Raw genomic sequence first — 12,617 nt, 5'->3', positions numbered from 1 at the left:
CTTTGAGAACCGAGTGTGTCATGCACGGCCAGTCCGTCACGCTCCCCTTCTTGAGCATACATATTCAGCAGGGGCTGGTTGTTGGCCACATTAGATTGTCAGCAAGAGAGCGTGACGCTGTGCCACTCTCAACAGAAATATACCACAAAGGTGGAATCTATAATGCGGACCATGGAGGTCCGTGTCATGATATCAGTCACACTCATGGTGGCTCTTAATCAAAAACAAGAGGTCATCTCAAAAGGCAGAATTCACGGGAGTTTCTTCTCAACATGTTAATACTCACAGGTGTACAAATGGTATATCCTCACCTTCGCCTTGAGCTCATCATTAAAGTGTGGGTCATTGAACTCTACAAAGCGGAAGAAGAGCGCTCGTTTGTGTGTGATGCTGTAGTTCTTGGGGATCTCCTCCTCCATGTACTCCTTTAGGAAGGTCATGTTGCAAAGGAAGCGGCCAGTGAAGGCTCTCAGCAGCTGAAAGAGTAGCTCAATCTCAGAGTAGTTGCGTCTGAAAGGAAATTTACAACTTAAGCGTAAAAATCTAAGTAAATACATTGCATTTCCATTTTCCAAGCTATTAAAGGGATAGTTTACCCAAAAATGAAAACTTGAATGTTTATCTGCTTACCCACAGGACATCCGAGATGCAGGTGACTTTGTTTCTTCAGTAGAACACAAACAAAGATTTTTTAACTCGAACCGTTGCAGTCTGTCAGTTATATAGTAAATTGGAATCACGGCTTTGTGACTATACACTTGTGTAAAGACACAAAATGATCTGTCTGTGTAAGAAACTGAACAATATTTATATAGTTTACCACCTCTGATTCACCGCAATGTCCAGACTGCCCTGAGAGTGTTTTCAACATCCGGCGCGTAACCACAGACTGTAAAAAACATGGACTTAGTGTTCGTGTTTTCACTGTAGTTTTCTGAAGAGCGTTTCTGAAGCTCAAAGTGGGCGAAGTTGTCATGAAGGGCAAAATTAGCTATATAGACCAAAATCATTTCTGAATCAGTTGTAAATGTTTTTTCTGCTGTAAAGTTGGTCATTTTAACCATAAAGAGTCTATGGGATTGACTCGCTTTTGCAGCCAGCCTCTAGCAGCCAGTTTATGTCACTTCCGTGTTGGCTTCACGAGAGAGAGCAGGAGGGTGCCACTTAACTGTAGTCTCTGCCTCAAAAGTCATGCCCACGGACTGTTGGCTAAACGTCTGATGCATATGGGACACAAAAGTGGAAACACTTCAGGAATGCTCAAGTCGTTATCGAATTGGCTGAATTCAACAGGATTTCCATGAGATGTGTCTGTCGCGTTTTTTAACATTCTGCCTGGAAACAAAGATACCGTGGCACCAAACCCCTCACGAAAGAATAAAACTGTCGTGTTTACAACTGTGACGACCAGCGCTTATCAGGATCTTTGGAATCTGGATGGAATCTTTAAAAATATGTCCTAGAGTTTTTCATACCAGTCTGTTATTGTGGCGACATTTCCATGCCTCAAAACATGACGATGAATGAAACGAACTGTGATTGGTTGTTGGACATGCCTTGGCCAATGAAAGCTGCCATGAATTCCAGACCTTCAGCCTGAAGATCTGGCTACGTGAGACTACTTGCCCGTGACACGTTGTCATCATCTTTTTGCTTTATCCCAGATCGCAGACTTATAAGTGCATTACTGCCACCTATATCTCAAATGGACCATCGACACTCCTAATTGAGATTGTAGATAGAGTGTCAATGGTCCATTTGAGAGATGGCGGTCATGCACTTATAAGTCTACGATCTGCCATTAAGCAAGCAAGACAACGCATCACGTGCAAGCTGAAGATGATGCCAACACGCTCAAAAAAAAATATATATATCGTTTTGTCTCTTTACAAATCAATGTATCGTCTCGAGCCACAGGGTTTAATTTGGTTTTGTTTGTGTGTGTTTTTGTTTTACTCTCAAAGCTCTGATTCCCATCCACTTCCATTATATGATTAACAGACTGCAACGGTTTGAGTAAAAAAAAAATCTTTGTTTGTGTTTTACTGAAGAAACAAAGTGACTTACATCTTGAAAGCCCCGGGGGTAAGCAGATAAAAATAAAATTAACATTTTGGGGTGAATTATCCCTTTAACAGTATTTAAACTTGTGATGTGTATAATTTCTGCACCAGAAAACACTTACTTGCAGTAGCTAAGCAGACAGTATGCTAATAGTTTGGGCTCTTTCCAGTTGGTCGCAGCCATGTTGTCTTTGCGGTGGCGGTCCTGGAAGGCCTCGCTGACCCACACGCGTCTAAGCTGACTCACTAAAGAATGCTGACCCGCCAACCAGCTTTCATCATTTTTCACAATGATGCTTATGATCTGAGGGAATTTATGAATGCTCATTAATATTCAGGCTATACAAGCAAGCACATTACATAAAATGTAAGAGTAAACGGTCTAGTTAAGAGTGTTTGGCTCACCTTGATGGCCTGGAACTGCAGGTCAAGGCGGGCAGTGCTGGTGGAGGGAGACCCAGGTCTCACAGTTGCTGCAGACCCAGCTGGAACCAGCAGAGGGACAAATCGATTTGGGTTAGAAGCCAAGACATCTCGAAGTGGCTTGGCATCTTTGTGCTTTAAGAAACTCTACAAATGAGAAAACAATAAAAGATTGAAGAAAAAGCAACATTCATAAGATGTCATGGCTAGGAATTTTTAAACAAACAAAGAAAAACAAACCATGAACATGCGACTCCACTGTGGGTCATTGAGAGTGGCCTCCATCATGAAAAGCTCCACTGTTTGAGACGGATGACGTGTCAGGAATTTGATCAGTGGCTCTCTAAAGGGACTGCCTGCCTGTGAGGTAACAACATGCAAATTGCATAAAACCAAAATATTCTAAATGTATAGAAAATGTTCTTTTAACATGTCTTTTTGACCAGGATCCTTGCTGAATAGAAGTATGAATTTCTTATATATAAATGTTCAAAGAAATGACGATCCCAAACTTTTGAACAGGAGTCTGTGTGTGTGTTGTCAGGCCATATGTCAGTAAAAACATATTTTCCTATCCTGTCCACCATTACAATGTGATCGTATCACATGCTCTTCAAATTGCACGCACAAATGCAGTGGTGCATGCTGTAGCCCATATAATTTCAGATTAAAGCGCAAATGAAACCATGAGCATGCAATGTCATAGTATTGTCATCAGTTAAGTAAAGAAGTTACCAAAAAGGTGATTAAAGCTGCCTTTCAATGGTGCATGCAAGTATCTGTTATTCGAGTTACATTTAAGAACGTACATTTGTCTCTGGTTTTCAAAACTGTCCTGGAGCACCCCAGCACGGTCTCCTTCATATAAAACACCCGAATCAGTGCATTTAGTAAAGAGTTTAAGAACTGAAGTGGGTCACAAAAGGTAAATACGAATGCATATAAGATCTGCATCATGTTAAGCAGCAGCAACTCTTAAACAAGCCAAAATAACCTAATAACCCAGCTGCTGTGATGTCTGTTCATCAAAGAACAAAGGAAAAAAAAAAGGAAATCAATAACTTTCGTAGCTTTAAGAACTAATTCTAACTAATTCTAATTTATTTAAATTAGAATTTAGTGTTTGATAACTTTATTCAATTTCTGTATATTTCTGACTGGCTGAAGGGCACAGATTGATAATTGTTACATTTATTATAATAGGTTTGTCTGACGATTTTATTTGCATTCAGATCTTGTACCTCTATGAGCATCGCCCTCTCTGTTTTCATGACCACTTCCAGCAAAGGTTTCACCAGTGTCTGTGGAGCAGCTGGTATCAGGTGGAAGAGGTTTATGATGGCCGAACAGATCCTCATTTCCTGCAGAGGCGAATGAAGAAATGCATCACAGTTATTGTTAGTGATAACCAGCAGTGGAAAACTAAGTGTACCTCCTGTAATATAAAATCAACAGTGACAAGTTGGGGAACATCTGCGGGAAAGTCAAAATGGCAGGTTGGTTCCTGAAAACCTCATAGATCCATAGGACGTTAGCAGGTTTGAGAGGGACCACTTCAGAAATGTGAAACATTAAAGTCAAACACAACACCACGGATACAAATACGATTACAGAGACTCCACTAGCACAGAGTAACCACGAGTACAACTGAAGACCCCACAGCAGGCCCCCATCTCACCTCTACACCCTCCATGGCAGGCTGCGCCAGAACAAGAGACAACAAACTATCAGCAAAGCAGTGTGGGTAATGAGTGCTGTATGAATGGTGGTGTGTGTGATTCTGTGCAGAGCAATCTTTTTCCTAGACTGCACACTTGTTGAAAACACAAGTAGCAAAAAAGTGCAGAGGCCTGAAACAGGCAGCATTTCAGCTGGACTCCATCCACAGACAAATACGCTGTGGGAATACACAGCACTGATTAACTAAAATAAAGGGCATATAAAAGTTTTGGCATTAGGATCATAGCGCTAGATAATGTTTAACAGCTAAACCGATGGTTGTTACTACATTTAAATGCTTTATTTTAATAATTATCTAGACAAATAACAACTAATGCACACAATTTAATAATGGGAGAAAGTAACCCAAATACTTGCAATAATATGATCAAATATAAGAATTTTGCACTGAGATCATTTTCAGGACAATGCAGCATATTTCAATGGAGATTTTTGGTATCAGAGCATTTTGATGAGAATGAGCAGAGTATTGGGCCTGATAATGATGTCATTATAAATAATGGTGCACACCTAACTACATTAAATCTTGCATTCATTTTAAATGTAATTAAATTAAACTTGTCAAACCATTACATCACATGTCATGCATATTCAATGCCAACATTATAGTAGTCCTTAAAGTATAAATTTTTATTAAATTATTTTTTTCTGGGGTAAAAAATTACCTTTACTAATTTTTATGATAAATATGAATAAAAACACTCTCCCTGAACAGAACTTCTTTTTCTCTGTATGACTAAAACTAATCTTCTGGAACTAGCATTCTGAATGCCCCCCCACCAACCCTTCCAACCCTGAACCCGACTGACCCCGCTTCATTGTCATGTGTGGCTGGTCATTCTGTCATTGCTGTAAGAATATTAAGAACTGCAGGAACAGAGGGCCAATTTGCATGTAATTATAATACATTTTAGAGAACTGCAGGGCGTGAACGAGACAGAAAGAATGGCAGCTCATTTTGAAGCGTGGAAACAGAATGGTTTTCTCCCCCTCTCACCTTTTCTTATTCTACAAGGTTATCTGTCCAACAAGATAACGAGGATCCAAAACTCGGAGGCTCGTTATTAGGCGGCCTGGGGGTGGATGGCGCCTAATTAATCATTGATTGTAATATGGCCACTCACAGAGTCTGAGTGGGGCGGTCTGGGCTGGAAGAGAGAGTCCAGTCCAGAGCGCCGATCTCAGCTCTCCATTTCTACAAACCCCTTCCGCTCATTAAAGAGGCTTAAACGACGCTGCTGCCCTTGAGAGGTTCATAAAATAATTCAAGGAAAAGCGGAGATATCAAAACAAGCTTATACTCACACTGCCGTCACTACGCTGGCCTCCTTTATGTGTGATCACCACCACCTCCATCCATTTACGCAGATGTTGCTGCAAGAACAGAAGAAACATTGATTATATGCTCTTGACTGTTTATATTCATTGTATGTATGTATATATGCATTAAACTGGTTCACAGTGTTCACTTACCATCATTTGGTCACAGAATTTGTCATTGAAGGAGTTGGGGAAGAGACGAGTGACTGATGTCAGTCTGTTGACCACATTGAGCGTCAGACTGCGGTAGTCTCCGAGCATCATCAGCAAGGGCCGCATGTGTGTATGGATCTGATCCACCTCAATAGTAGCCCCCTCTAAGAACTGAGAAACACATTTGAACATGAAGACACACTCAGACTTCAAAGCATATATAGGGCCATTAAACAGCCCCTGAGTGCTTAATAGAGACAGCTGCATTTACATGCCCTACAAGAAAGACTACAAGATAATGGCATCTTAAAACCCTCTTTTTCACTACTGTCCTGTCACTCACAGGTGCAGGAAAACTCTAAACCCAGCTCAATAAGAAAGGCCAAGCCAGTCTTCTGAAATGAGACGATGCATCACGGCCAAATTCATTTTCCTCTCAGCCTGCTTCACTCCATCCTGTATTGATCTTTCCAGGCAGGACTCATTAGAGGCAGCAGGGCAGCGGAAGAAAGTGCGAAAGAGACAGAAATAGGAGAAAGGAAATGAGGCTTGTGGAGGAAGAGGGCTGACCTTTCTCATGCAGGCCTCTCCGGCCTCCTGGAGCTCGCTGTTAGTAGAGTTGAGTGCCTTGAAGAGGGCAGCGATGATCTTCTCTCGGGACTGGGGAAGATAGTTACAGGCCGCCAGGGCATCTGACAGACACACACGGGAGGGTTCAACAGAAGAAAAAATCATTAAGATTGACATTTAATATACAGTGCCCCTTTATTATTGTTTTTCAGTTATGCGGCACACCAAAACATTTGCATTTATTAGTATTTGACAGTGTCGTATATTAGGTCACTGTTCCAAAACCTAGTGAGCTGTCTATGCAGGCAGCATATTTAGGCATCACATGAACACAAAGGCTGTTCCAGACTGCAGACAAAGAAAATTGTTCACTACAATATCAAGCAGCACAACCGTTTTTATCCATGATGTTAATAAGAAGTTTCTTGAGCACCAAATCGGTATATTAGAACAAGGAAACGTGTGATACTGAAGACTGGAGTAACTGCTGCGGAACTGCTTTAAAAAAAAAAAGAAGAAACAGCTATTCCAATTTGTAATAATATACTTATTACAAATGAAATGTTTTTCCTGTTATAAGCTATTTTTCCTGTATTTTTAAATCCAATTAATGCAACCTTGTTGAGCATGACACTTCTGAACAAACGCATTAACTTTTGAAATGTTGCAAATGCAAAAAAAAAAGTATAATTAAAACAACTAAAATCTTATTAAAAATGGACAACTTTGCCTTAGCACCATGCGAACTGCAAAAGCCTTTTTCACACCGCATAGTTCTAGGAACTGAGTTACAGGAAATAGCCGGTCGGGAAGTTACCAGGGAACTTTAGTTTCCCCGGGCTGTTTTACTGGTGGAATTCACACCACCAACAAAATTTCAGAAGTGACTTGGGCAGTATTCAACAACATTAAGAACAAAAGGAAGGAGGACACCGTGATCGGAGCTGTTTTTGATGTATATACTGGGTTTCATGATAATGGAGATAGAATGTAGACATAGAAGTTATGTGACAGAAAGAGCAAATCAGAGGACTAAGAGACGAAATCTTCTACGTCATCTTGCATTTCTACATATGATCAAATCTGGGAAAAGAGCATAAATGTTTAGAAGTGCTTGCACTTCGGCTTCGGTCCATTTATCGCCGTTTTCCATCTTGTAGCCTACTGTAAACCGCTCCGTGAATAATAAACTGTTGTGTGTTTATCCGGCTTTTTAGACCCTATTCTGAACTCCATAAAAGGAGTTCCTAGAATTAAAATTGTTCTTACTTCCTGCAGTACAAATGCATGAGCATCCATTACTTCGATAGTTCTAGGAACTATGAGAAGGTTCCTCCAGAGCAAAATGGGCTAAACTTGCAATCAACAGAGAGCCAAACCTCCTGTACACCGTGTGTGGAGGTTTATTTGTATGACATGTGTAAAGGTGCTGCCTATGTAAAGTCTTCTAAAATCAATCGCTCATCTGGATCCATTTCAGTTTGCATGCTGCCTTAGAAGGAAGATGCCTATGTATGCAAAAATCCACCAGGCAGCTCACTAGGCTTTGGAAGACAGCCTATTTATAGTTTCCTGTATAGTTAGAAAAAAAAAAAGTAGCACATACTGAGAGCAGCAATGCGTAGCGGCACCAGTGAAGGAAGGCTTTTATAACAGGGCAGCTTCATCAAAGCAGCATCCTCAGCTTCACACAGGTTCAGCAACTGTGTCAAATCAGAGACACTGGAGCTCAGAGAGGAAGTACACAGAGCATCAACACATTGGGGATTTCATATAACCCACTGAAAAGCAGACAGTTTCAGACTGACCTCTGTGTAAAAGACTTTGTGCTCCACCACGTTGAGGTCCATGGTGAAGAGGCGGGGCTGAAGAGTGGTGCAGAAGGTGTTGCCCTCCATCAGGCCGATCTGAGCATTGGCAGGCTGATGCCGCAGCAGGTGTTTCTTTGGAGGAACCATGTCTTGCAGCACCTGGTGGAAATAAGGAGTCTTTTAAACTTTCCCTTAAATAGAAAGAGGAAGCCGACTGACCTAATGTTCCTTCCTTGCCAGAGTTAACAATAAGAATTGAGTGTTAGCTCATGTTGAGATAGTTGATGGAATGATCACTTGGCCAGTGTAGCATTATCTAAACTTATAAAATATAAGTGTGTTGTAAAATAAACAATTGCTTTTGCGTGAAATAATGTGCCCATAAATTCTGCTGATTTAAGTAACTCATTAACATCATATTTAGAAGACTAGCTGTGCGTTCACACCGCCGCCGCTGACGAGAGAGTCAAAAGATTTGTGGATGCTCTGACGTAGATCGAATGCTTGGTTTTGTGAACTTTATTCAAAGGGGCCGCAAAACAAACAAGCATGTTGATCTTTGTAGACTGACAACAAGTAGGGTTTAAGTTAACCTCACAAAATATTTGAAATGTGAAAGAAATTGATCGATAGAAATAACATTGTTACATGTTTGTTAACAGAAAACTAACAAAAAAGCTATTAATAACCATTTTTGTGGTGTGACTTTTGTGTTCATGGTTAAGTGCAAGTCTAATTTCAATATGCAGTTCATAGGAAATGTTTAGTAGCCTTGGACTTTAATTAACATTAATTTGTGCACAGCCTTCATTACAAACTGTTCTGGTTGAAGTGTGGCCTTAATGCAATTGGTCAAATTGGTGTTGTTTTGAGCAAAGTAATTGCATTCTCACTGAAAAACAAGCATTACAGTGTGAAAATGTTTCTTATGAATAGTATTGCATGCCTTATCATCAAATTCACATCACAAATTATTGGGAAACCAGCCACAGCAAAGATAAAGCTATATTAAATTTTTGCTCGGGAACTAATGTGGTGGGAGGTCAGATTGGTTGCCGCCGAACCACTTCAAAGCTCATTACCACAAAGTTGAACTAGCTTCAATTCACCTTTACGCCCACACCGTCTAAGACATTTTATTGAAAATAAATGACCTCCGGCCACTTTGACTCTCTGAAGGTTGTCTCGGCGTGAACACGGTATATTAAATCTTGCAAAAACTTACAATTTAAATATACAAATTTTCAACTACTGTAAAGTGTAAAACAAATGCAAACAAATGTAAAGCAAATGAAAGCAATTGATATTTAATTTTAATTAAAAAAAAATCTGAAAACTAAATCTAAAAAAATCTGATGTATAGTAAGTGGTTTCTATTTTAGCAAAGAAAACTTAAATAATCAAGTATAAACCTAATTTTAATTTAAGTTGCAAATGGTTTATGCATTAGAAGAGAAAGCAAAAACGGAATAAAAAGTTGAATGAAAACTTGTTAAAAAAATAACAACATGTTTTTAAAAACATAAATGCATCATTTTAAAATAGTTTTAAAATAGTGGGGCCAGTGAAAATATTGTCAGGGTAAGTAAAAATCTGACAGAGCCAGCAAAGAAAGTCCTGCCATAGTCCTCATAATCGTATAGAAATATATCACACTCACTTCTTTGTGAGGCTCCATGATGATGGTGACGCTCTTGCCTGTGACTTGAGCCAGCACCTGTAGGGAGTGCATGGCCTGCTTGCGGACAGTGGAATTGGGGGAGGTGACCTCCCGCACAAGGTCATGGGTCACCAGATGGAAAGATTTATCCTGGGCAGACAGAAGCTCCTCAGTCTTCTCCTCATCCTTAAGAGGAGTAGCACAGCGAATCAACAACTGCTCCAACGTGGTCTTTGCCATGGCAACTGCCCCGTTAGACACCTAAGAGGAACATTAGGGGATACAGAAGTACATGCAGGTAACCCAAACATCAATGATTTCAAATGACATTAGAAATGGTTTGTACCTCTCCTGTGAGATCCATCATGACAAAGAGCAGAGCTTTGAGGAAGGTCAGCTGGTTTTGCAACACCCAAATCAGAGGAAGCCTCTCCATCAGGAACTTAATGGACACCACTCCACCCAGCTTCGCATACCAGGCCTGCTCATAGCAGCATGCACATAGACGCTCCACTATGTAGGAGAACAACGGCAGCTGGCACGCCTGAAGAAAGAACCAGATCGAGTTTTAAAAGAAGACCCTTCAAAGTGGAACCTGTCTACTAAAAAAAGTTTATGGAAAGAAAAATATCAAGAGGAGAGCTCACCCTTTCTTTGGAGCCCAGGATAATGCTGGCCACATCAAAGATGACTGCAAGTGCCACTTCCCCAATCTTGCACAGCTCCTTCTCCTCATAGGCCATGCAGATGGCGATGGCATCGATCAGCACGAGTGGGTCCATGCCTTTGGAGCCGTTCTCTTCACTGTGGAACATAGCCGTGCTGGCCTGGCTGCCTGACTGGTAGCATGGCAGCAAGAAGGGACCTAGGGCAGAAAATTGACTTGTTTAATGATCTCAGTGCACTTTCCTCACACTTCAGACAGAAAATAAAAACTTATATGAACACTTCAAGTCATGTCAAGACTGATTTTCAATATAGATGCAGAAAGATTCCTCACCGCACTGCTGAGCCACTGCCACCATGGTGTAATGGCGAATCAAGCTGGCAACGAAAGGCAGAGCGCTGGGCCTGAGATCCTTGATGACCGCAGACATGAATGCCCCTGTCAGGGCTTGCTCGAACGTCCTGCGTGCTGGGGTGTCCTGGGCTTTGTAGCGGTGGGAGATGATCACGTTAGGGATCCACTTCTCTGTGAAGCTGTTGAAAACCAGTAAAGGGATTTAGCTCATAATTTGCATCGCATTCATGAACTCGCTCCATTACATGCGCCTCAGGTTGAATAACCCAATCAGGCGATTTGATTTGATTACAGAGTATAAAAGGCTTTTTGTGTTTGGACAGCTGAGCCCCATGGGAGTCTGGCTTTGTGTCTGGCTGACATTTTGTCTCATGTTTGTTTATTTATCCCAGCTGATAGCAGCACAGTGATGGAGTGAGTGTTTTATCCTTCCTCAAGCTTGTTTTCTATAATGCCAAAGCCGGTAGCAGTGGTGATGGATCGCTCCATTTCATTATCGCTATTTAAAAGGCTTGGCTTAGGGAGAGGGCTGAGCCAAAGAGAGCGGTCAGATCAATTCAAATTCATAATGCTGCCACTTGAATGGGACTCAATTATCCGGCCTGGCATTTGCGATATTAAGAGGGCATTCCGCCTCCTGAAAAAGGCCCATTTCATGATGACCAGCGCACTGTGCCACACTGAAAGAGGGAGAGAGGATGTCGTGAATCAAGACTTCTGACAGCAGCAGTGGCTCTCCTCCCATATAACTAGCACCTGGTTATTTCAGAAGAGGCCCGAATGACTTTTTGGGTAAACCGATAAAGTACAGTCAATTAGCCTCAGCGTGGAGATCAATGACTCTGTTTATGTGACCCTCCTGCCCAGCCAGTAGAAAAAAGCTCTGAATAATTAGCCATTTAAACACTGTAGACAGTGGCGGCCAGGCTGGAAGAGGCCCAGAGGAGCTGTAAACACAGCAAAAACAGTGAAAAATGCAGAGGCATGTGCTAATGGCTATTTTGATAAACAAATGATCTGTCAATTGTTCCGCCCGATAAATAGGGTTTTTTAAAAACTAAAATTAATTTTCTGTATTTTTAATTTATAGAAATGAAGGTCTATAAAAAAAAAAAACAATCTGTGTATGTATGTATGTAGGCTATTCTGTACTGTATATTATCTGCAAAAAATAAAATTATAGAACTGCTTTCAAATGTAAAAAATAAAATAAAAATGACTAAAAAAGAAAACGAAGTATTATTTTTCTAAGGTTTCAACTCGACAGCAATTACATATAAATAAAATATTCTCTCATTTTGGATGACTTTCGAGCAGTTTTCCCACAGTAGAACAGCCAGTGTTGTAAACATTTTATCAGATAAATATACATTTTTGAATACTTAAGTAGTTGTTGCATCACAAAAAAAGCACTTGAGTTGATAGTGTCACACCTTTCCCACCAATTGTAAATAATAAGCCTGAGATTTTAAATAGAAACATTTTTTGTTTACACAAATGTCTTACTTGGGGTGGGCGAGTAGCTGGTAAAGGGCATGCTTGTTGTCCTCCAGGCTGGTCATGGCTACCAGGAAGCATTTGATCACCTCCCAGGCCTGTCGTCTGTAATACGGCTCAGTATTGGCACTCTTCAGGCAATCCAGTGCAGTCTCTATTGCCTAAATCCAGAAGGAGAACAACTTATAATGTTAGCTGACCCAATGCATGCATCACAAATAACATTTAACAGCATAATCCTTACATTAACACCACAAAGATTTGACAAGGTAAAGTAGTGATAACCTTATCACAAAATTGCACATGATTGCATGCCTCACACATAATTTTTACTCAAGTTATGTTGCATATTTATACGA

The 12,617-nt window shown here is 40.7% G+C and overlaps 1 protein-coding gene across 4 annotated transcripts in view; it reads right to left on the bottom strand.

Moving 5' to 3' along the window:
• The window catches only part of LOC113056240 (transformation/transcription domain-associated protein-like), a 73,544-nt gene that overhangs the window by 48,514 nt on the left and 12,413 nt on the right, over positions 1–12,617 (bottom strand). For all 4 annotated transcript variants that reach the window (XM_026222851.1, XM_026222854.1, XM_026222852.1 and 1 more), the window contains 15 exons: positions 12,268–12,419; positions 10,741–10,940; positions 10,388–10,605; positions 10,087–10,284; positions 9,741–10,001; positions 8,078–8,239; positions 7,876–7,972; positions 6,270–6,391; positions 5,700–5,870; positions 5,532–5,600; positions 3,728–3,847; positions 2,727–2,846; positions 2,469–2,633; positions 2,186–2,367; positions 312–510 (listed from right to left, as the gene is read on the bottom strand). In XM_026222851.1, coding sequence (XP_026078636.1) covers positions 312–510; positions 2,186–2,367; positions 2,469–2,633; positions 2,727–2,846; positions 3,728–3,847; positions 5,532–5,600; positions 5,700–5,870; positions 6,270–6,391; positions 7,876–7,972; positions 8,078–8,239; positions 9,741–10,001; positions 10,087–10,284; positions 10,388–10,605; positions 10,741–10,940; positions 12,268–12,419 — 2,436 coding nt within the window. The remainder of the gene's footprint in view (positions 1–311; positions 511–2,185; positions 2,368–2,468; positions 2,634–2,726; positions 2,847–3,727; positions 3,848–5,531; positions 5,601–5,699; positions 5,871–6,269; positions 6,392–7,875; positions 7,973–8,077; positions 8,240–9,740; positions 10,002–10,086; positions 10,285–10,387; positions 10,606–10,740; positions 10,941–12,267; positions 12,420–12,617) is intronic.

This window comes from Carassius auratus, chromosome 37 (genome assembly GCF_003368295.1).
Source record: "Carassius auratus strain Wakin chromosome 37, ASM336829v1, whole genome shotgun sequence".
NCBI classification, from domain to species: domain Eukaryota; kingdom Metazoa; phylum Chordata; class Actinopteri; order Cypriniformes; family Cyprinidae; genus Carassius; species Carassius auratus.
This window is presented reverse-complemented; position numbering and strand designations above follow the sequence as displayed.